Consider the following 23,952-nt stretch of genomic DNA (forward strand, 5'->3'; position numbering starts at 1 on the left):
AACCCTGCATTATGTCCTTTAAAGATGAATTCAAACAGGACATTCAGTGTGTTCAACCATCAGAAACCCTGAAAGCAATTAAAGCTGTAGAAGCCTGCATGAGGTTCAGCCTCTTTCTCTAGTCTGTTATCGCTCCCTAGTGCTTAAACAATCCTGCTGTAAACTGCTCTTTGCATAGAATTATTTTATTTTACTTGTTTATGTTTGGCTTTTTTCTCCACTAAGCTGAGTGTGACCAAGAAGGGCTTTACTTTATATCATTCACATACCTTTATTTCTCTGAATATTATCTTTGTTTAATGTCACCTGCCTGGAGCTGGACTCTCTCAGGGTGGTGTCGGAGAGGTGGATGTTGTCCAAGATAAAGGCGATGCTGGAGAATACTTCCCACACACTCTATGATGTGCTGGTCAGCCACAGGAGAACGCACACTGAGTGCATTATGAGATACCCCATAATGCACCACTGAACGACACAGGAAGTCATTCTTGCCCATGGCCATCTCCCTGTACAACTCCTCCATCTAACACACTGTAAACACTGCAGTAGTTACAGCCTTTTGCACATGCTCTTTTCCAGGGGCGATTCTAGGATTAGAGCTTTGGGGGTGCTGAGCACCCAGAGAGCTGCCCAGCCAGGCAAGATAAACTTTACACGTCACGATGAGACTTCTTCCCCGTCTCTGTCAGTCCCTGCATCCTTAAATGTCTCCAGTTGTACCGAGTTCCCTCTGACTGTCTCCTTGGTGCATTTAAACCCCTGTTCCTCCCTGTCCTCATCCTCTGTTGTCTTCATCTCCGCTATCAGTCATCATAATTTTACCAGTTCTGTGCAAGTCTGCAAATTTCTTTACTAAATCATAAGATTCTTAAATTCGTCAAGTCTCTCTCTGTGCCTGGGTCCTCGTCACAAAACATGACATCACTGTTTTGTACATTTTAACACAATTGAATCCCCACATTTGTGAAAGAAAAGCAAAACACTTTTTTGAGAAGTCTGTAACAAAACCATCAAATCTGACAAAGGTTATTTAAATGATGCTCATAGTGAGTAAGAAGTAAACTGAGTGCATGTTTTGGACAGAGATTCACTTTTAATGTGTATGTATAATATAATACAGATACATAAAAAACACTCCCAAAACAGAATAAATTATTACAAAATATTAATAAAAAACTATAAAAATGGAGGCAACTTTGCCTGTGGTAGAATGTATACAATGTATGAAAAAATCTTTACTGCAGATACTAATTTAACTAATTTAATAATACTAATTTTGTGTTGTAAGATTTATGAGTTTCATGCTTTCATAGTGGTACTTGGGAGAGCTTGACATTTTCTCAGGTGGTACACACTGTAAAAAGTTTGAGAAACACTGATAAGTGTTTCTCTGCCGCATAAATCTGTATGCGGCAGTCATACAGACAACTGGACGGTCCAAAAGTTGGTCTACCTATTACTGGCTGAGGTTTTAGTAGAGTTGTGGCTGAACCACATAAAAATATATCATTAATTTTAATCTCCCCAATCAATGATAATGTTATGTTGGAATGTTGTTGAAGAGGGTCAAAAATGTTTCAACCCAGTTTGTTTTGCAGATTCTGTATAGCAGCTTTAATATAGGGAGGACACAACTTCCAGACTGTGTGAGTAAAATCAGGTTTTTTCTCTTTGTCAGTTTAACAGTTTCTGTTGTGCCTGTCACTGTTCCCTGTCTGTTTTCTTACCTGGTTCTTCCTGACCTTGTACTTTCTCCTCATGTTCCCCTCTTTCCTCTCTCCCTCTTTGGACTGACAATCATACACAAATAGATTGTATTCAATTAGATGAAAAATTACATTAATATGAATTTTTTTTTTATTAAGATCACTAACGAAAAGTCCTCTCTCAGTGTACTTTCAACCAAAAGGCAAATAACCAAACCACATGAACATCTAATAAAAGATATAAAATATTGAAACACTGATCCAACATTATCCTTTATTGACGGATCATTTGTTCTTACACTTTTACCTGAATGTGGCTCATGTTTTTAAAAAAAACTTCCTTATATCCATTATGAACCTGGCTGTCTCTCTCTACACACACACACACACACACACACAACAGGAGTTATAAGATTAATGGGCATTCAGTCAGTTAGCTAGTTAGTATCCATTTCAAACAGGACAGTGGTAACAACAGCAGGCTACGGACAATTTTAAGTTTTAGATTTTAAATAGGCTGTATACATTTCAGTGGGAGCAACAGGACGGTCAAATGTCGCTGAATTTACTACAGAGCAGGACGGATTGTAGGGTAGCAAACATCATTGGAAAACACGTTTTCAACACTGCAGGTTACCTGGTGTAAGGTTTTTCAGCTAAAAAGAAACATGACTCCTATCTAACTACATAAAGAGTAACTGAAGGTTAAATGCTGCTAATATGTCCTGTTTTAATCCAGGCACTCCACCTCCGCTCCGCTGCGTCTCAGCTACCATCGCTCTGGCAGCAACGACCCTAGAGCCAGTGTGGGGGCGAGCTGGAACAAACCATTTTAGGAGGGGGGAGGGGTTATCTATACTTTTGTTGTTAAAATGTTCCGTCTCAACCAAGTACTGTATGCTTTTTATATTTTTAGTAGTGTGTCACACAAACAGCAAATATTGTCAAAAAAAGGTAAGAAATCTTTGGGGGTGCTTTGATTCATTTTTGGGGGTGCCAAAAATCGCCCCTGCTCTTTTCTATTTTTCTGTAATATTCCTGTCAATGTTCTTGATACTTATTTATAATCACCTCTGTCAATCCTTGATATTTATTACTGAGTGATTTGTATATATTGTGCTTTTTCTTAAATCTGTAACATATTGTATTGTTAAAGTTTCTGTTACTGTACTGGAGCAACTGTAACCCACATCATTTTCTGAGTGATTAAAAAAGTATGCTGATTCTGATTCTAACATTGCTTATCTGGATGTGTACAAGATCTTTGATCTGTAATGTTCTGAGTTTGAAATAAAGTACAGGTACTCTAAAAGCACCAGGTACTATGACCTAATGGAAAACACAGAAAACCGTGCCACGCCAGTAGGTAGTAGCAGGGTTTACTTTATAGTGATGTGTTGTTGTTGTGACAGTCAATGTCCAGTAGGAGGCGGCAGCGCTCAGTCGTAGAACGTAGAAGAAGAAACCCGGACGTGGAACTGCTAACCCGTTACGGATTACCTTCAGACCGACCTCGAGAGCCTCAGGTGCGTTTTCAGGGTTCGCGCTGTTCCTCTTTACTTGTTTTCGAAACGTTTCGTTGATCCGCTGCCTTACTTCCGGTTTTGGAATTTGTTTGTGGCGGGAACTAGTGCTGTAGTACTTACGTTCAGAAATCAGCTGATTTCATACGGCGCGGCAGTACCGGCACGCGCACGGATAGGTGTCGGCGCTCTTGGCACTTCATCACGTGCCACCAGGTACCACTCATTGATAATCAGTATATATATACTCGATTAGTGACCGTAACGTGATGAGAGGAAGCACTGAGACAGCTACCTAGCGGTCACCTGTGGTCAATTCAGGACCCGCTGTGATAGGTCAGGATTGGTGTTACTGGATTATCGATCCTACACCTCCCAGATTGATGTTATTGATTACTGATGTGGTTCTTATGATCAGGACTCTGGGCATTCCTGGTGCATTCCAGAAGTTCCTCATGTCTCCTATTCCTGACACGCTTCCTTGACCTCGATGAAAACGTCACTGAGGTCAAGGAAAGGTGGGAAGGAGAATTGCTGAGGACTTGAGAAAAGAGAAGAGGTAGATGCACTTAGAACTGGAACGACCTTACACTGGTGTCTCTTTAACAGGAAGTCCGCTGTGTTGAAACTACACTGTGCAGAAGACGAACTAATCAACTAAGCTGGAGAGGAAATGGCGTGTCACAAATTTAGAGGATCATCATTTAGCCTGGAGAAATAGTTTGCTGCTTTATAAGAAAGCCCTCCGCAAAGCCAGAACATCTTACTATTCATCACTGATTGAAGAAAATAAGAACAACCCCAGGTTTCTCTTCAGCACTGTAGCCAGGCTGACAAACAGTCAGAGCTCTACTGAGCCAACAATCCCTTTAACGTTAACTAGTAATGACTTCATGAACTTCTTCACAAATAAAATTTTAATCACTTGAGATAAAATTACCAATAATCATCCCACAGATGTAATATTATCTACAGCTACTTTTAGTACCATCGATGTTAAGTTAGACTCTTTTTCTCCAATTGATCTTTCTGAGTTAACTTCAATAATTACTTCCTCCAAACCATCAACATGTCTTTTAGACCCCATTCCTACAAAACTGCTCAAAGAAGTCCTGCCATTAATTAATGCTTCAATCTTAAATATGATCAACCTATCTCTAATAATCGGCTATGTACCACAGGCCTTCAAGCTGGCTGTAGTTAAACCTTTACTCAAAAAGCATCTCTAGACCCAGCAGTCTTAGCTAATTATAGGCCAATCTCCAACCTTCCTTTCATATCAAACATCCTTGAAAGAGTAGTTGTCAAACAGCTAACAGATCATCTGCAGAGGAATGGCTTATTTGAAGAGTTTCAGTCAGGTTTCAGAGCTCATCACAGCACAGAAACAGCTTTAGTGAAGGTTGCAAATGATCTTCTTATGGCCTCTGACAGTGGACTCATCTCTGTGCTTGTCCTGCTAGACCTCAGTGCAGCGTTCGATACTGTTGACCATAATATCCTATTAGAGCGATTAGAACATGCTGTAGGTATTACAGGTACTGCACTGCAGTGGTTTGTATCATATCTATCTAATAGACTCCAATTTGTACATGTAAATGGAGAGTCCTCTTCACCCACTAAGGTCAATTATGGAGTTCCACAGGGTTCAGTGCTAGGACCAATTCTGTTTACATTATACATGCTTCCCTTAGGCAGCATCATTAGAAGACATAGCATAAATTTTCACTGCTATGCTGATGACACCCAACTCTATCTATCCATGAAGCCAGGTAACACACACCAATTAGTTAAACTGCAGGAATGTCTTAAAGACATAAAGACCTGGATGGCCGCTAACTTTCTGCTTCTTAATTCAGATCAAACTGAGGTTATTGTACTCGGCCCTGAAAATCTTAGAAATATGGTATCTAACCAGATTCTTACTCTGGATGGCATTACCTTGGCCTCCAGTAACGCTGTGAGGAACCTTGGAGTCATTTTTGACCAGGACATGTCCTTCAGCGCACATATTAAACAAATATGTAAGACTGCTTTCTTCCATTTGTGCAACATCTCTAAAATTAGAAATATCCTGTCTCAGAGTGACGCTGAAAATCTAGTTCATGCATTTATTAGTCCCCTCCTGTTTACGCTCTACACATCCGACTGCTCCCCTACCCATCTCTCAAACACCATCATAAAGTTTGCAGACGACACCACAGTGGTTGGACTCATCTCAAGGGGGGATGAGTCGGACTACAGAGATGAGGTCAACAGACTGACTGAGTGGTGTTCAGTTAACAACCTCCAACTGAACACCACGAAAACTAAAGAACTTATCTTGGACTTCAGGAAGGGCAGGGCAGACCCAGCCCCTCTTTACATTCACGGGAACCGTGTGGAGAGGGTGCACTCCATGAGGTTTCTGGGCGTGCAGATCTCTGATGATCTCTCCTGGACTGCAAATACCACTGCGGTGGTAAAAAAGGACCAGCAGCGTCTCCACTTTCTGAGAGTGCTCAGGAGGAACAACCTGGAGGAGAGGCTGCTGGTGACATTCTACAGAGCCACCATAGAGAGCATCCTAACGTACGGCATAACAACATGGTATGCAGGGTGCTCAGCTGCAGACAGGAAAGCACTGCAGAGGGTCATCAACACAGTCCAGAAGATCACTGGCTGCTCTCTGCCCAGCCTGGAGGTCATTGCAAACTCCCGGTACCTCAGCAGAGCTGGCAATATCATCAAGGACCATTCTCACCCCAGCAATCAGCTGTTTGAACTATTACCATCAGGCCGACGGTACAGGTCACATAAAACCAGGACAAACAGATTCAGGGATAGCTTCTTTCCCAGAGCTATCACCGTTGTAAATAAGCACAAAAACAATTGAACCTGCTTAACTATACCATACTGTCACTGTCATCATATTATGCTGCTATTCATACTATCATTATGTTAATGCTGCTATCCTCTAAATATCATACATACTTTTGTTGAGTACTTACATTTGTTTTATTGTACCTTTTATATTTTACATTTATATTTATTATTGCATTTTTGCACCAAGGGAGTGGCACTCCAATTTCGTTGTACCCTGTACAATGACAATAAAGGCTATTCTATTCTATTCTATTCTATTCTATTCTATTCTATTCTATTCTATTCTTCTATTACTTCCAGGCTGGACTACTGTAATTCTTTATTATCAGGATGTCCTAAAAACTCCCTGAAAAGCCTTCAGTTAATCCAAAATGCTGCAGCAAGAGTCCTGACAGGGACTAGAAAGAGAGAGCAGATTTCTCCTGTTTTGGCTTCCCTTCATTGGCTTCCTGTTAAATCCAGAATTCAAAATCCTGCTCCTCACATACAAGGTCTTAAATAACCAGGCCCCATCTTATCTTAATGACCTTGTAGTACCATATCACCCAATTAGAGCACTTCGCTCTCACACTGCAGGGTTCAGCTGTGAGTTTTACTGCTGCTGATAAAAAGCTATAAATAAATATATATACAGGTTCTGGATGAAACGGAAAAAACACTTAGATTGGACATTTACATGATCTGCTCCGCTTTGGTTATTATGAATATGTTTTCATGAATGGTCGGATGGGCCGTCGCAACGTATTATGGGACGCCATTTTCGCCTCCCTTTTCATAAAGATGGTCCAGTGTCTCCTCTGCTAAAGAAGATCATAAAGGAAGCATTGAAGCTTCTTCCCCTAGTGTTTGGACAACTGAAACGTATGTCAGCGAGGAACCTTTCTGATCGAAGTGGAATATTGGAACACACCTCACGTAGTCTTTCCTCTCTCCACAGGAAGCTCCTCCAACATGGCTGACCCCTGGCAGAACGCCATGGACCACGCTGTCGCCGTGGCACGAAAAGCCGGAGAGGTCAGTCATCTTCTTCCTTTTTCCTTCCCACCTGAGACTCACCTATCAGGGCCTCCAGGTGATTTCATTATGAAACAGAGGAGGAGTATCAGGAAGTTCATTCTTTTTACCTGGACGTGAGCGTCACTCGCCCATGAGCGCCACTTCAGGGTCAGCTGACGACTGCTTGACAGTGAGCTGCACGGCCGTCACAACTGTTGATTGGTGACCAGAATCCGCTTCCTGCCATTACTTCACTTACTGAGCACGCTCCAAAACAGAGGGGGTGGAGTCACTTTCTTCTTCTCTGAAGCATTCTGAGCTCAAAGAGGAAACAAAGGCTTTTATTTTGAAATCTGAGGTTAACCCCTGATGACAGACTTAAAAATTGAAACTATTGGCTGATCAGCTTCTGATTGATAAGCTATCAGTGCATTGATCAGGGGCATATATTAATCAGTTATTGGTGCATTGCTCAGGTGGTGTGTGAGGCCCTGCGTGGTGACAGGGCAGTGATGACGAAGAGTTCGGTGGTGGATTTGGTGACGCAGACCGACCAGAAGGTGGAGCAGCTCATCATCCACTCAGTAAAAGAAAGGTTCCCCACCCACAGGTATAAAGCTCCACCCCCTCTGTGCATGTCCAGTCGGATTATTGATCATCAGTTTACAAAGACGAGCGTGATGATCAGATCCAGATGTTCAGGGATCCAGCTGTGTGCTGCTGAGTAGTAGAGATGACCTGCTGGAACATCTCTGGCTGCCGTCTCGTGGCTCTTCTGCGTTCAGCGTGTAACGGCTTCACCTGTTCTGTGCGTTTCAGGTTCATAGGGGAGGAGTCAGTGGCTGCAGGTGAGCCCTGCGTCCTCTCCGACTCGCCCACCTGGATCATCGACCCCATCGATGGCACAACCAACTTTGTTCATGCGTGAGTTTGCACTCTCTGACATCATCATTGCAGCTTCGTTTCCTGTGGGCGCTCAGAGAGCGAGGCGGGGTCTACGGCTCTTCTGATCGATTACCTCCAGATCTGAGGTTTATTTGGTCCAAATGACTCAGAGGGAATCGATCAGAGAGTCAGCTGAGAGATCGATGAAGGATGATCAATGTTCAGCTCGAGCCGTCCCTCAGCGGGTAGATCGATAATGTGATCAGCATGAATGTAAGCAGATGACTTCCTGTTTTGCTTGGTGTTCGGCACACTGAATCAGCTCATTTAAAACGCTGATGGGCACTGGTTACCGTGGTGACCTAACAGGTAAACAGACCTGCTCTGCAGGAACACGTATGACGGTGCGAAGACATTAACTTCCTGCATCTGTTTCTCCTTCACAGGTTTCCTTTTGTTGCCATTTCCATCGGATTCGCCATCAACAAACAGGTCCGAGTCCACATCAGCACCGACCTCCTGACCTTTGACATCAGCAGCGACATCACAGGGCTGCAGCCCTGACTTTAGTAATCGATTAAGATAATAGATTCAGATAAGAAATCCCTCTGTCTTATTAATGAGCAGTAATAAATACTAAAAAGCGAAAACAGGGGTTCGCTAACCCCGCCTCTGATGCACCTGTGTGCTGCTTCCACGTAAGACAGTCGCTGCCGCCAGCCTCGGTTTAAAGGTGAATCAGACGTTTCTCTGTAAAACAAACGGCGGTGGACGGAGCAGCTTTTCTGCAGTTTGTTGATGCTTCGATGAAGGAGTTTGTCCCTGTAAAGGTTTTAACGGGAACCTCCTGCCTCGTCTTTGATTCACTCTGACGCTCTCACCTGAGCCACAGTGAGTCTCAGGTGAGCCTCGGTTACTTGAGCCCGGGTCTCATCCCTCTGGTGGAAACTTTTCAGAGTGGCGCCGTTTCTGGTTTCGTCTTTCTTAAGTTGAGCTTTGCCCTGGCTCACAGGCGCAGCATCACCACTGTCTGCTTCACCTGGGAGTGTTTCCATAGGTGGAGAGGGGGCGTGGCTGTAAGCAAGCTGTTGGTTCACGGAAATGTTCCCACACACGCGTTAGCGCTCCGTCTGCTGCAGCGTATAAAATGACCAAAAGAGTAAACGCGGCACCTCACCTGCTCCTGACCAGGTGAGGTGCTCAGCATCTGTTACCATGGCGATTTGGCAGCTAAAAAGAGAAAATCAGAATCAGCATACTTTATTAATCCCTCAGGAAATGATGTGGGTTATAGTTGCTCCAGTACAGAAACTGTTACAGATTTAAGAAATAGCACTAATATATAGAAATCACCCAATAATAAATATCAAGGATTGACAGCAATTACAAAGTAGAAAGAGCGTGTGCAAAAGGCTGTAACTACTGCAGTGTTTACAGTGTGTTAGATGGAGGAGTTATAAGGGAGATGAGTGTGGTGCATTATGGGTAATCTCAGCCTCTCACTGAGCATGCTCCTGTAGGTAGCCAGCACGTCATGGAGTGGGTGGGAGGTATTATCCATCATTGTCTTTATCTTGGACAACATCCGCCTCCCTGACACCACCCTGAGGGAATCCAGCTCCATCCCTACAACATTACTGGCCTTGCGATCAGTTTACTGAGCCTGTTGGCAAAACGTCAGCGCTCTTTAAACTAACAGGTAGCTTGAGGTGTTCAGGCCACCTGAGGATGAACATGAACGACCTCACCTGTTCACCTCACAGCGGCCTCTACTCTTCTTCCCCTCCCTCAGGTGGAGTTTGGCGTTGTCTTCAGCTGCGTGGAGGACAAGATGTTCACGGCGAGGCGGGGAAAGGGAGCATTCTGTAACGGTGAGCCGCTGCAGGTGTCCCGGCAGGAAGGTCAGTGCTCAGCGAACTGATAACCAATAAATTGGTGACATCACTTATGCAGGCAGTCGGTCACCTGTTTGTTTATCTGTGTGTGATGTCATCAGCCGTGGAACAGGCGATGGTGGCCACGGAGTTTGGATCGAACAGAGACACTGACGTCGTCAATAAAATCTTCCAGAGCCTCCGAAACATCCTCTGTCTCCCCGTTCACGGGTAAGGCTGCCGCCGCGCTGACATCACTGCACGCTTGTTTTCCCGTAGCTGACGTGTCCATCTGCCTCAGGGTGCGCGGGGCGGGTTCCGCCGCCATCAACATGTGTCTCGTGGCGTCGGGCTGTGTGGAGGCGTACTATGAGATCGGGATCCACGTTTGGGATGTGGCTGCTGCGTCGTTGATAGTGTCCGAGGCCGGCGGCGTGCTGATGGACGTCGAAGGTAAGCTAACCCACCAACAGCACATTACCGTGCTCATGCGTTTCCAGCTAACGGTGTTTCCGTGTTCAGGTGGCGACGTGGACCTGATGTCCAGGAGGATCATCGCCGCTAACAGCAAAACGATCGCAGAGCGACTCATCAAAGCGATCGTCCCCTTCAGCGTGCCCAGAGATGACGCCGCACCACCGAAGAAGAGCTGAACACACACTGACAGGCGTGAGCAGGAGCACACCTTCCTGTTTGGAAAGTTTAAATAAAGTTTTCTATAAAAGCACCCGCGTGTTTGTGTGACTGACGGCAGGTCACCATGGAAACAGAAGACAGGACGCCGAGGTGTATGTTAGGACTCATTTATTCATTAAACTTGGTTAAACAGGTAAAGTGCAGCGAACAAAAACAGGATGCTCAAACTCCGCCTCCTGAAGTCTGCTCAACACATGCTAACAGATGCTAAAACTGGCAGCTTCCATCGTTAGCCACCTCTAGCTAACTCTGATTGGCTGCTCATATTTGGTCCCTGATTAGTATATTTGTGCTAAGCCAATCAAAACACAGGGCCGCCCTGTCATAGCAGCAGATGGGTGTAGTGGGAGGTCATACTTTAGGAGTGGGTGGAGTCAATCGCCTAGCAGCACATGAGGGGGCGGGGCTCCAGCAGGAGGGGGCAGAGGACAGAGGTTGTTAATGCGTTTAACCGGAGAGCAGCGCTGTTTCCTGAGAGGAACGCTATTGGTCAGCATCTGCAGAGAGACAGAATTCTGCACTGTGATTGGCTGAAAAGAAACATGGTTTAAACAGCACATCAGATTTTCAAAATAAATCTCAGATGTCATTGTAGATGACGAACAACACCATCATCTGGTGATGTCACTGACCATGCGGAGGCGATGAGTGTAGAGCGGCTCTGGCTCATCGGGTTTTCTGGTCGGCACGGTAACATGCCAACGCTGAAGCTCCGCCTTTATTTCTGCCAGACTGAAGAGGACAGCTGGGTCAGCACGGCAACGGTTAATCAGCTCCACCAAACGCTCCTTATAGTGTGACCTGTCAGGAGAAAGAAAGGGGCGGAGCCTCTAAGACCACACACATCTGGCAGAACATCTGTACTGGGAGCTGTGGTCTTACTGGCAGTATCCTCGGTGTTCAGGTAACGCAGGTCGACCACAGGGCTCCTCCCTCTGGCTGCCGTCGTCTCTCAGCTCCAGCACTGGACAGGACGCTGGAATGGGAACACACCTGTCAGTGACTCTTGGACAAAGGAGATGCCAGGTAGACAAGTAGAGGGCTCACCTGGCAGAGCGGTGTCAGGTGAGCTGGCCTTGGGCGGTTCCAACCAGGAGGGAGACACTCTGTAATGCTGAGACAGGAGACAGCACACCTGTAAACTACTGATCACAGAACAGCTGGGAACACCTCAGGTTGATCTGCTGGCTCTCACCTGCAGCAGCAGGTGGAGGCGGGTCAGGCTCCAGTCCCTCAGGTAGTACAGGCAGTCTCTGGGGTGGTGAGCATGAAGACCTTTGGTCGTACAGTCTGCGGAGAAGCCACAGGCCTGCAGAGGTTAAACAATACAGGTGTCAAGTCTCTAACACACCTGTCTCGTGCAACTGGCCCGGGCACTTCGGTGCTGGAAGCTGAACCATTTTCTCGTTAACTTCAAAAACATTAAAGAACTCAAATTATCAGCACGATGAATAATCAGAACAGGTGCCTTTACTCATAATCAGACCGGTTATGAGGTGAGATGCTGTGATTGGCTTGTTTGATAAGGTTGTAAATATGAAACCGAGGAACACCTTCGGTCGACTAACACTCGTTACCCACAATCCATCTCTCTCTGACCAAACACCTGGAGCTCCACTTACACAGAACACAGCTGGAACTCACCGAGCCCAGAACGAAGCGCTGACTGCAGCCGCCACAGAACTGATGACCGCACTGACTGCAGGTGAAGTGGAGACAACCCCCTTTGGACAGGCTGAAGACCAGCTGGCAGTTTGGACACTCTGAGGACACAGAGGGAAACGTTACACTAGGACAGATCACGCTGAGCTTTAACTCGACTAAACCTTGTTTGTCCAGGTGGGGAAATCGCTGGTTTGAGCGAGGAGTCGAGTGAAAAGACGTAAGGCCATCTCTGAGTCGAGGAGGGGGCCAGAGGGGGCCACCATCCTACAATGCTGTGAATGCAGCCATTCCCCAGCTGTCGTTGAATAGGACTCATGGTCTTTGATCAGCGTGGCAAATTGCATCTTAATGATCATAAACTGACCTCCTAGCTCATTGGTCATTCAGTGGGCGGGTTTCAGTCATTATGTAAATATAATAATAGGGTTGAAACCTGAAGAAGTCACCTGATGATGATGAAATGTCTCCCGATGGACAGAATCAACGTTTGGAGAGTCATTTGTAAATGGATGGTTCTTATACAACGCTTTTCTACTCTCAGCACTCAACGCGCTTTATACAACTAATTCATTCACCCATTCACACTTTTTCTAAGCTCTTAGTGCCTATCTAACATTCACACACATTCACTCTCCGATGGATGCATCGGAGAGCAACATGGGGTTAGTATCTTGCCCAAGGATATTTGGCATGCAGACTACAGGGAAGCCAGGAATCGAACCACCAACCTTCTAATCGGTGGATGACCTGCTCTACCGCCTGCCACCCCTCCCCATGTCCTGTTCATGGATGCTAAATGTTACTGGAACAGCTGGAGACCAGGACAGACCAGGTCCCGGCGTGTCAGCTGAGAGCCCCCAGACGTTGTTTTCTGGGGTTTTGGCGAGAACACCCACGCCGATCATTGACTGGACCAGTTCAAGTCCTCTGAGTGTCATGCTTTCGCTGATTGAAGGCCTTGTGTGTTAGTTTGTAAACAGCAGGAGTAAAAAAGCCTTCAGTCACTTGCTGACTGCTTCATTTCTACCTGCTTGCTTATAACCACCTGAGTGATGGGGTGAAACATTGGGTTCAGGTCCTGCAAGAGGCCCTCAGAGTCTCCTGGACCTGGTTCTGGGTTCGTACCGATGCTGCTGTACAGCAGGGAGGTGCTGTGAGGGTCCGGCTGGTTCTGCTGCTGCCACACTTGGAACTGCTCACAGGACAGACCCTGATGCTGGGGGGACCACTGCAGAACACAGGGACAGTGGTCAGGACCCGATCTGAGGCTGGTTCATCTGTGTGTGTGTGAGAGTGTGAGTGAGAGAGAGAGAGAGAGAGAGTGTCTTACAGGTGATCTGCACTGAGAACAGGTGCTCTTCTTACAGCTTGGACAGTCCATCCTGAGGCGCTGGGCCTCATGCAGCATCCCGAATGAACACTGAAACACCAAACAACAGTCGTCTCAACGAGGTTTATTCTTTAAGGTCAGCACCCCACAAAGAAACCCAACGAATGAACCCTTATAACAGGAAGAAACCTCTGGCAGAACTCAGGGGCTTGGTTGGGGGTTGGGAAGAGCCAGAGATGAATAATGACTAATGATTAAATACAGGGAGTGCAGAATTATTAGGCAAATGAGTATTTTGTCCACATCATCCTCTTCATGCATGTTGTCTTACTCCAAGCTGTATAGGCTTGAAAGCCTACTACCAATTAAGCATATTAGGTGATGTGCATCTCTGTAATGAGAAGGGGTGTGGTCTAATGACATCAACACCCTATATCAGGTGTGCATAATTATTAGGCAACTTCCTTTCCTTTGGCAAAATGGGTCAAAAGAAGGACTTGACAGGCTCAGAAAAGTCAAAAATAGTGAGATATCTTGCAGAGGGATGCAGCAGTCTTAAAATTGCAAAGCTTCTGAAGCGTGATCATCGAACAATCAAGCGTTTCATTCAAAACAGTCAACAGGGTCGCAAGAAGCGTGTGGAAAAACCAAGGCGCAAAATAACTGCCCATGAACTGAGAAAAGTCAAGCGTGCCGCTGCCAAGATGCCACTTGCCACCAGTTTGGCCATATTTCAGAGCTGCAACATCACTGGAGTGCCCAAAAGCACAAGGTGTGCAATACTCAGAGACATGGCCAAGGTAAGAAAGGCTGAAAGACGACCACCACTGAACAAGACACACAAGCTGAAACGTCAAGACTGGCCCAAGAAATATCTCAAGACTGATTTTTCTAAGGTTTTATGGACTGATGAAATGAGAGTGAGTCTTGATGGGCCAGATGGATGGCCCCGTGGCTGGATTGGTAAAGGGCAGAGAGCTTCAGTCCCACTCAGACGCCAGCAAGGTGGAGGTGGAGTACTGGTTTGGGCTGGTATCATCAAAGATGAGCTTGTGGGGCCTTTTCGGGTTGAGGATGGAGTCAAGCTCAACTCCCAGTCCTACTGCCAGTTTCTGGAAGACACCTTCTTCAAGCAGTGGTACAGGAAGAAGTCTGCATCCTTCAAGAAAAACATGATTTTCATGCAGGACAATGCTCCATCACACGCGTCCAAGTACTCCACAGCGTGGCTGGCAAGAAAGGGTATAAAAGAAGAAAAACTAATGACATGGCCTCCTTGTTCACCTGATCTGAACCCCATTGAGAACCTGTGGTCCATCATCAAATGTGAGATTTACAAGGAGGGAAAACAGTACACCTCTCTGAACAGTGTCTGGGAGGCTGTGGTTGCTGCTGCACGCAATGTTGATGGTGAACAGATCAAAACACTGACAGAATCCATGGATGGCAGGCTTTTGAGTGTCCTTGCAAAGAAAGGTGGCTATATTGGTCGCTGATTTGTTTTTGTTTTGTTTTTGAATGTCAGAAATGTATATTTGTGAATGTGGAGATGTTATATTGGTTTCACTGGTAAAAATAAATAATTGAAATGGGTATATATTTGTTTTTTGTTAAGTTGCCTAATAATTATGCACAGTAACAGTCACCTGCACACACAGATATCCCCCTAAAATAGCTAAAACTAAAAACTACTTCCAAAAACATTCAGCTTTGATATTAATGAGTTTTTTGGGTTCATTGAGAACATGGTTGTTGTTCAATAATAAAATTATTCCTCAAAAATACAACTTGCCTAATAATTCTGCACTCCCTGTACAGAGGGGTGTATAAACACATGTGAGTGAAGAAGAAACACCCAGGGCTGGATCAGGTGACCCCGAAACCTCCCTTACTCATGTTGCTATGGGTCTAGGCTGCTGGGGGATTCCCATGATGCACTGGGTGTATGCTTTAGCAAAAAGGAAAGTTTGAAGCCTAATCTTAAAAGTAGAGGTAGTGTCTGTCTCCTGAATCCAAACTGGAAGCTGGTTCCACAGAAGAGGGGCCTGAAAACTGAAGGCTCTGCCTCCCATTCTACTTTTAAATACTCTAGGAACAACAAGTAGGCCTGCAGTGTGAGAGCGAAGTGCTCTAATAGGGTGATATGGTACTACAAGGTCATTAAGATAAGATGGGGCCTGATTATTTAAGACCTTGTATGTGAGGAGCAGGATTTTGAATTCAATTCTGGATTTAACAGGAAGCCAATGAAGGGAAGCCAAAACAGGAGAAATATGCTCTCTCTTTCTAGTCCCTGTCAGGACTCTTGCTGCAGCATTTTGGATTAACTGAAGGCTTTTCAGCGAGTTTTTAGTCATTTCTCTAACAGTTAAGATTTTATTTGTCATGACGTCATGGCTCAGGACAGGCTCTGACAGCCGCACTGCTGAGACAAAAAGTAGCCCACAGCGTCACGGGTCTGAGAACCGAACGTCACGCAGCAGATGATCACAGTTTGTATTGTAGCCCCACCCACAATCCCTGACATCACTGATACCAGCAGCGGTATTTATTTCTTGCTTCTGTGAGGTTCTGGACTGCGAGGCTCAGATCGTTCGGGTTCTTACGTGAGCACACCAGCAGAAGTTGGGCATCTCCTGCAGAGCTCGGTCTCTGAGTTTCCTCTGGAACAGCTCGTGGACGTCAGCAGGCAGGAAGTGGCGGATCTACACCGACAAACAGACACGTGTCAGAATTGGTCATCACCACGCCGACACAAACTAGGCCGGAACGCGCCTCACCTGTGTATCCAGCAGGTTGAAGTAGTCCATGGACTCTTCCAGCCCGCCCTGACCTCTGACCTCCGGTCGGCCACACTGGGGACAGACCAGCTGATCGACACTGCGCTCCTTAATAGCCGTTGTGAAGAACGTCTTGAAGCACGTCTGACACAGGAAGCAGGAGCAGTGCGTCATTGTGATGATCTGCGGGAAATACAGAGAGAGAAGAAGAACATCAGCAGGCTGCGCACGCTCCGATTGGCCGGCTCAAACCTGCGGCTCACCTTGCTGAAGGACACCTGCTCTTGACAGATGGGGCAGCTGTGGCTCAGGAACCTGAGAGCTGATGCGAAGTCTCTGTTGATCTGGACCGCCTCCAAGACATCGGCCAGAGTGAAGCTCCGCCCCTCCATCGCCATCAGAGACAGAAAGACCGCCGCCTGGTCCGGAGGGAGCTGCGCCGCCGTCCGAGACACAGACTGGAGAAGCTGCCGAGATGCCAGAGTCCGGCTCACCTGGTCCGCTTGTAACTGAGATCTCTGAGGATGCTGTAGCTCGGGTGCTGCGGCGGATGGCCGTCCCGTACCTGGGAGGCGTCGCGCTGCTTCTGATTGGACAGATCGTGCAGGCGAGTCTGCATCTAGCCTCAGCTCATCCATCATCCTGCTGAGGGGTTCTGTACCTGCAGGAACCAGAACCAGGTGGGTTCAACGTTTCTCACGTTCACCTGGAGCTTGTTCATGTTTACGAGACTCACCTGAGGAGGAGTTTAGGAAGGGGTTGGTGTGGCGGTTGGAGGTGGGAGGCAGAGCACTGAAGTCAATCCCCAGCAGTTCATCGGTGTATGACCTCGCTGCCCTCATGTCCGCACTCTGCTCACACTGGTTGGCTGCGACAGAGTGGGTGGGACTTTGGTAGGTGACTTCAGAAAGTTGGCGACCCTGTGGGGAGGAGGAGGTGCAGGTGTGCAGGGGACTTTGGAGGCTGGAGAAGGAGAAACCACTCTCGTCAGTCCATCTAAGTAACGGAAATACAGACTGAGCACACAGAGAGGAACTGACCTGTCAGCTGACACCTGTCCACCTGCAGGGGGTGGAGTTTGCACAGGGCACCTGCTATAAAGGGGGGTATCCTTCTGGAAGGCCCGCCTCATCTCTGACACGAGTAGTGACAGGTTGGACACACCCTAGCAATAAGTGGCATATACATAATGTTTACAGTGTTTTTTAGCTCCGCCCTCTGCCTGTGTGGAGGCTCCACCTTGTTAAATGTGTGTTTTCAGGTATATTAACACTAATAGGTAGTTTTCAAACTGCTGGGTCAGAGCACAAATAACATGACAGAACACCTGTCCACTGAGTCAGCTTACTCAGCCCATCTTACCTCAGCCCAGTTTGTGAGCGCGTCCAGCCTGATGTCCCCGGCAGCGTCCACGCAGGGACAGGTCGAGTTTATCACCATGGAGACCGATGGGCAAACATAACAGCGAGGCCTCGATGACGGGTGCGTCTCATGGAGCCAGATGCATACTGGGATATTATACTCACTTCCTGGTATGAAAACCAAAGTGCCAGCGTGACCCTCATGATGTCACTACAAACAGTAAACAGACAACATGGCCGACAGCTAGCAGGCTCACCTTCGTACTGAACAGGAAGTGTCCCAGCGAGAAACAACAACTTCTTCTTCTGTTTGTTTGGGAAACCTGAAACACAAACTCTTATTCTGAAACAGGAAGTCGCCCTGATTTGCCAAGTCTGACAAAATAAAACAACAGGAAGTCAATTCTGAGGTACTCACAGTAAAAATCAACGTAGAGACGAAGATCAGGGAACAGAGACTGAACCGAGTGAAGGTCACACAGGGTCTCACCTGGATGCAGGTACCCACACTGAGGAAGACAGTGAGGAAGAGGAGTGTTAAACCACAGCGATAAGGATGCATTAGCCAGGGTGAGGAAGAAGAGGAAGAAATATTAGCCAGGGTGCAGAAGAAGAGGAAGAAATATTAGCCAGGGTGAGGAAGAGGAAGAAGAGACATTAGTCAGAGTGAGGAAGAGAAGGAAGAAACATTAGCCAGAGTGAGGAAGAGAAGGAAGAAACATTAGCCAGGGTGAGGAAGAGGAGGAAAGACAAGCCAGAGTGAGGAAGAAACATTAGCCAGGGTGAGGAAGAGTTGGAAGAAACATTAGCCAGGGTGAGGAAGAGGAGGAAAGACAAGCCAGAGTGAGGAAGAGACATCAGCCAGGGTGAGGAAGAGAGACATCAGCCAGGGTGAGGAAGAGTTGGAAGAAACATTAGCCAGGGTGGGGGAAGAGGAGGAAGAGACATCAGCCAGGGTGAGGAAGAGGAGGAAAGATAAGCCAGAGTGAGGAAGAAACATTAGCCAGGGTGAGGAACAGGAGGAAGAGAGACATCAGCCAGGGTGAGGAAGACTAGGAAGAAACATTAGCCAGGGTGAGGAAGACTAGGAAGAAACATTAGCCAGGGTGAGGAAGAGTTGGAAGAAACATTAGCCAGGGTAGGGGAAGAGGAGGAAGAGACATCAGCCAGGGTGAGGAAGAGGAGGAAAGATAAGCCAGAGTGAGGAAGAAACATTAGCCAGGGTGAGGAACAGGAGGAAGAGAGACATCAGCCAGGGTGAGGAAGACTAGGAAGAAACATTAGCCAGGGTGAGGAAGACTAGGAAGAAACATTAGCCAGGGTGAGGAAGAGTTGGAAGAAACATTAGCCAGGGTGAGGAAGACTAGGAAGAAACATTAGACAGAGTGAGGAAGAGGAGGAGCTTGCTTTTAGCATGTAGCTGCCGAGCTAACCCCGGTTGACCGGCTAGCAGCAGCAGAAAGTTGTTATCAGACTTATAAAGTTTGATTTTGAAGCTCAGGAGCAGCTTCACGGTCTCGTTCCCACCTCCGTCAGAGTGCGGAGCTCCGCCTTCCGCTCGACCTGCGGCATCTCCCCCACAAATGGTTCCCAGAAGCGGTGAAGAGCTTGAACATCCAGCCGCTCCCACAGTCACATGCTAACAAGCTAACTGACCCGACTGGAAAAACAGACGCGCCTTCTTCCGCCCACAGAATTTCAGAGTAAAAGCGTAGCCTCGCAGCTGGAGGGTTACTTTATTTAAAAAGGCTCGTGGTTTCAGTGAATTGATCAGTACATATACTTTATTGAGCAGATACATATACAGGAAATTTAAGCAGCACGTGACCACACAAAGGCTCAAACTAAAGATTTCCATTTTTCTCTCCTTCCTTTTAACTAAAACTTTTTTTCTCCACACTGTAAACTTAAATTTAAACCCAAGCTTTATTGACACAGACGTCTGATCAGCTTGATTGATTTAAACCGTCTGCCGCAGTCAACTGTGGGCGTGGCCTCAGACGGGCGTGGCCCTCCACTCTTTGCCCTCGGTCAGCGCTCTTGGCTGGTGGATGAACACGCTGTACCGGACACCCTGATTGGATGCCGCCCGGACGAAGCGGCTGTTTGCCGTCATGGTAACCGCCCTCAGCCAGTCTCCGGTGCCGAAGATCATAAGTGAACGGCGGTTGATCTTGGCACTGGGTGTGAGGTGCAGAGTGCGCTCCGACGGCTGGTCATCCACCACGTGGAGGCGGGCCAGCAGCTTCTGAGCGCGCTCCTTCTCACCGGGCCCGCCAAGCGTGTCCAGAATGACCTGGAAGTCGTGAACGGCGGCACGGCAGGCAAACAATTCCTTGCCCTCCATAAAAGCGTCGAGCTGCGGAAGCACCTGCTGGTGGCGTTCCTGGGCAGCCTGCTCTGTCAGCACGTGTTCCCTGAAAGCGAAGTGGCACCGGCCGTGGCTGAGCGATGACACATATGTGATGAGCGTCGTGATGTCCAGATTCACCCGCCGGCACTCTTCCACATGCACTTGTGCTGGGAACTCCAGGCTGGCCACCACTGTGCCGCGGTCAACCCGCGTGAGCTCTGACGTGTCCTCCTCCTCCTCGTCCACCTCCTCGTCATCCTCAGCTTGTTCCTCCTCCTCCTGCTGCTCTTCCTCCTCCTCCTCGATCACCACAGCATTCACAGCCACGATGTCACCGCGGACGGACACGCCCATGTCCCGCAGGCGGTCAGCCATGGGGCTGGAGACACCGTTGTAGAAGGCGAAGATGACGTGCGGGTGGCGGTAGTGTACGGGCTGCTGGTGGCTTGCCTGCAGGAAGTCCTCGGCCTGTCGTATGATGCTCTTGTCGCCATACTGGCCCCGCCCTGCCAGATGTTGTGAAGAGCCTCCGCCTTCCTGCCCACTGCCTTCACCCAGGTGTGTCCCCCGTTGGCGACCACGTCAACCACCAGGGTGCGGCGGCGCCCGGCAGAGTCCTGGTAGGTGAAGACGTGCAGCAGGGCCGTGATGTCATCTAGACTCTGTGCAGAGTCTACGATGGCTGTCAGGTGGGTGAGGTTGGTGCTGTGCAGGTGAGACTCCTTCACGTGCACCTCTCCTGCCTCCACCCGCCGCAGGAAGCGCAGCTCGGCTCGCAGCTTCCCACACAGCTTCTGGTGACCCTCGACGCCCGGACACAGCGTCTCCGCCCGCTGCAGCAGCTGCTGGGCGGAGCTAATCCTCTGTTGGAGCACAGCCTGCAGGGACATGGCATCTGCATCACACCTGAGGACAAAGAGCGTATCAGAGAGGTCACTTCCTGTTTGTTGCTGAGGTAACGGCTCCAAACACATCATTCAAAGTGCATCTTTCCGATTCACCTGCACAGGTCAGGAAGATCACCTGCAGTGACTCAGACAAGAAGTCAGGTAGCCACTGACTAAACCCAGTCCAACCTGTTTTATGATGTCATCGTAAGTGTTTATGTAACTCTCCGTTTACACCCAAAACCTTTGTAAGGCGCCCGTCTGACAAGACACCGTCTGCCCCTCCTCGTTTCACCTACCACTGACATCGCCATCCCTTCTACGCTCACCGTTTGTCACGGTTGGGGATAGTTTTGGGTAGGAGTGGGTTTAAAAGTGAAATCTTTTAGTTTGAATAATGTGACATCGCCTCATTGAATCAGTTTTAAATGTATTTTGAGTCTCAGCTTAAAGCTCACAAAACGATTTCAACAACAGCAAACAGCAGGTACACGCATTCCACACAAAGACGTAAACACAGAGCGTGAATCGTTCACAGACGGGGCTGAAAGTCGACACCTGAAAGATTCTGCAGGTTTCATCACTCTGAGCTAAACTGACTGAACCAGCAGCCAAAGAAGATCCAAAGTACACTTCAAACATCCTCATTCATCCCCTCTGACTTTGGCTCTTACTTCCTGCACAGCTCCCTCTCTCTCAGTGTCCTCACAGACCAGTTTACCATCAATGCTCTGCTATTATCACGCACCAGTCTGCTGCTGTGTTCAGTGTGTCGGCCTCTGACATCACAGCCTCATTTCTGCTCTACAATACTGAACACATGTAAACCTCAATGAGTGCTCAGCTGGGTCTGTAATCAAACCTCTGGGACTTTGGTCTGCTTCCCTTCAGCAGCATCAGGTCATGTTCACATGTTGATTCATGGTTTTCTTCAGTTTTTGTTCTACTGCAGAATATTTTAAGGTTATCTGTTATGAAAAGCCAGGCCAGGAAAATCTGCTTCATGTTTTATCCTCAGTTACTTTGACACAAAGACATCTGCTGTGATGCTCACACCTCTGATGAAGTCTCACAGTGTCAGCTTTGTTTGTATACATGGATATAACATATGGAGATGTTCTGATGATCAGAATTAGAATATTTCTGTCTGATTCAAAATTGAATCAGGACCTTGTGAATCAGAATTGCAGATTGTAGAAACCAGTGATACGCAGACCTAGTTTTGGGGGCACAGAGCTTGTACTGCTGCCATAATCCCAACTCTACCCTTTGAGTGGATTACACATGAAGTCTGATGACGTCGTCCTCTTATTCAAACACTACAATGAACGAAGCAGCTCTCCGACCACGTCACCGTCGAGACACGTTTGTCGACTTCAGCTAACCTGCTAATGCTCCTAATGTGACATCTGCCTGACTAAATCAGACCTGACCTGAGCAGCAGGGTCACAACACGCTCTGCTGAACAAACATGAACCCTCTGCAGGTTCGCCGTGGCGGGCATTCAGCATCACGCCGTCAAAGGTCGGATCCTCCTAAATTCCGATCAGTTCTCCAAATTCTCCCTCACCTCGTGACTAACTCATCTATACTGTACTGTAAGGTTTACTCACAGAGCTTTTCCTAAAGGTCAGAGGTGAGGAAAGTTTGATGACGTCAGCTGATGTAGAGCTGCTGCATGCTGCTTACACAGGTGTTTATATCAGGAACACACACGGTGCTGATCCAGTCTATTCACTATTGATCGCTGTCCCGTGACCACTGACCTGTTCCGTGTGGCTTGTTCTGCTTGAAGCTGACCCACGTTATCTGAATGCAGGCGATATTTCTGAGGTGCTCTGATTGGACAGCTTTGGGTTTTCCTTTACCCTTAAAGCTGAAGTTTGTACAGGTATGAATTCATCTGTACAAACTCGCATACCTTTGAACGTTAGCTCGTTAGCTATGATGCTAACATGACGTCAGCCCGGTATTAAACGTTGCACTGTGATGTAATTCCTAAAAAAATTTTAAAAGTCCAGAAGCTAAAAAAGAAACTGTGACGTTACTTACGGCAGCAGTGACGTGTGCACGGCAGAAATCTGCTACCTGCGAGGCTAATGCTAACGCTAACAGACAGCAGTTTCTTCCTCTGCGGCTCTGCTCAGCTGGCAGGAAGAACACGGCCGCTTCCGGCAGGATTTTCAGAACAAAGGAATAATACAAAATAAGAGCTCGTAATGAGAGAGGCTTGCACAGACCAGGTTCCGGTCACTGCTGCTGTTATGGATGTGATCCCAGGTGAATGCCGATAAACCCTGCCTCGGGTTAACCCTAACCCACGGACAGTTGTACTTTCCGCAGCGCTTCCTGCAGCTTCATTTCTTTCTGTCAGTTGGTTATCTGGTTACCATGGAAACATGCATCCATCCATTCTGATTCGTGGCTGAAGCCTATCCCAGCTGTCTTAGGTGGAAACGCCCTGGACAGGTGTTGCTAGCACAGAGAGGAAGACAATGGGCGTTTCTCAATATGCGTACTTGTGCGTACTTGCTTTTTTTTTTTTTTTTAACTTTATTTAACAAACAATGAGTATACAACATACGAACAGATGAAGTATACAAAACAACAAAACATGAACACACAAAGCCAGGGGTAAAAAGTTACAAGAATACACGCAAAAATTCACAGATATATATTGTTTTGAGAGCCTTTTTGTCGGTAGAGTCTGATATTGATTGTATGTACATTTCCACATCCTTAAAAAAATGACAGAAATATGGTGTTTTGTTAGTAAACTTACATTTATAGATAAAAAATTTAGCTAAAAGTATTAACAAATGTATCATAAAAAAACATTTATCATTCCTCTTGGGGAACTACTTGTGCGTACTTGCGTTCTCGTGTACTCGTGATACGTCATCAGTCGGAGACCAAGTATGCATCAAGCCGAGAACGCGAAAAAGTCCCGGATGTGTTCTCGCTCCTCCCGTTTTATCGAGCATGCGTCGGTGTGGACTTGGTACAGCTAAATATCCCAGAATGCATTTCG

At 47.1% G+C, this 23,952-nt stretch overlaps 3 protein-coding genes across 7 annotated transcripts; 1 reads left to right on the forward strand and 2 right to left on the reverse strand.

Annotated features, from left to right (window-relative positions):
* The first annotated feature begins 3,098 nt into the window (after window positions 1–3,098).
* Window positions 3,099–10,576, forward strand: LOC100712427 (inositol monophosphatase 1). Of its 3 annotated transcripts, none has more exons than XM_003458125.4 (9): window positions 3,117–3,232; window positions 7,032–7,108; window positions 7,567–7,700; window positions 7,910–8,014; window positions 8,422–8,467; window positions 9,768–9,876; window positions 9,972–10,080; window positions 10,151–10,302; window positions 10,372–10,576. In XM_003458125.4, the coding sequence occupies exons 2-9, from the start codon at window positions 7,046–7,048 to the stop codon at window positions 10,500–10,502; spliced, it is 849 nt and encodes a 282-aa protein (XP_003458173.1). In that variant the 5' UTR covers window positions 3,117–3,232; window positions 7,032–7,045; the 3' UTR covers window positions 10,503–10,576. The 3 variants fall into 3 exon arrangements, with proteins under 3 accessions (XP_019203420.1, XP_003458173.1, XP_005476952.1); XM_005476895.4 differs by lacking the exon at window positions 3,117–3,232 and adding an exon at window positions 3,290–3,445; XM_019347875.2 differs by lacking the exon at window positions 7,567–7,700 and having other exon boundaries at window positions 3,099–3,232.
* Window positions 10,577–10,636: 60 nt separating this feature from the next.
* On the reverse strand, window positions 10,637–19,387 carry si:dkey-181m9.8 (E3 ubiquitin-protein ligase RNF31). 3 transcript variants are annotated; one of them, XM_005476898.4, is made up of 17 exons: window positions 19,209–19,387; window positions 18,100–18,190; window positions 17,939–18,004; window positions 17,683–17,849; window positions 17,361–17,485; window positions 17,057–17,283; window positions 16,584–16,981; window positions 16,321–16,503; window positions 16,147–16,245; window positions 13,541–13,630; window positions 13,336–13,438; window positions 12,190–12,308; window positions 11,741–11,854; window positions 11,593–11,659; window positions 11,428–11,521; window positions 11,178–11,346; window positions 10,637–11,042 (listed from the first exon to the last, which is right to left on the reverse strand). In XM_005476898.4, the coding sequence occupies exons 1-17, from the start codon at window positions 19,251–19,253 to the stop codon at window positions 10,920–10,922; spliced, it is 2,280 nt and encodes a 759-aa protein (XP_005476955.1). In that variant the 5' UTR covers window positions 19,254–19,387; the 3' UTR covers window positions 10,637–10,919. The 3 variants fall into 3 exon arrangements, 1 of the variants encoding a protein (XP_005476955.1); XR_003214821.1 differs by lacking the exon at window positions 10,637–11,042 and having other exon boundaries at window positions 11,332–11,346; window positions 11,741–11,835; window positions 13,256–13,438; XR_003214822.1 differs by lacking the exons at window positions 10,637–11,042; window positions 11,178–11,346 and having other exon boundaries at window positions 11,446–11,521; window positions 13,256–13,438.
* Window positions 19,388–19,447: 60 nt separating this feature from the next.
* On the reverse strand, window positions 19,448–23,136 carry lg18h7orf25 (linkage group 18 C7orf25 homolog). The gene is given in 3 exon segments (XM_025900209.1): window positions 19,448–20,543; window positions 20,546–20,940; window positions 22,974–23,136. Coding segments are annotated over 2 exon segments (1,245 nt in total). The 5' UTR covers window positions 20,925–20,940; window positions 22,974–23,136; the 3' UTR covers window positions 19,448–19,677.
* Between the last annotated feature and the right edge of the window lie 816 nt (window positions 23,137–23,952).

The sequence above is a fragment of the Oreochromis niloticus genome, linkage group LG18, assembly GCF_001858045.2.
Source record: "Oreochromis niloticus isolate F11D_XX linkage group LG18, O_niloticus_UMD_NMBU, whole genome shotgun sequence".
Taxonomy (NCBI): Eukaryota; Metazoa; Chordata; class Actinopteri; order Cichliformes; family Cichlidae; genus Oreochromis; species Oreochromis niloticus.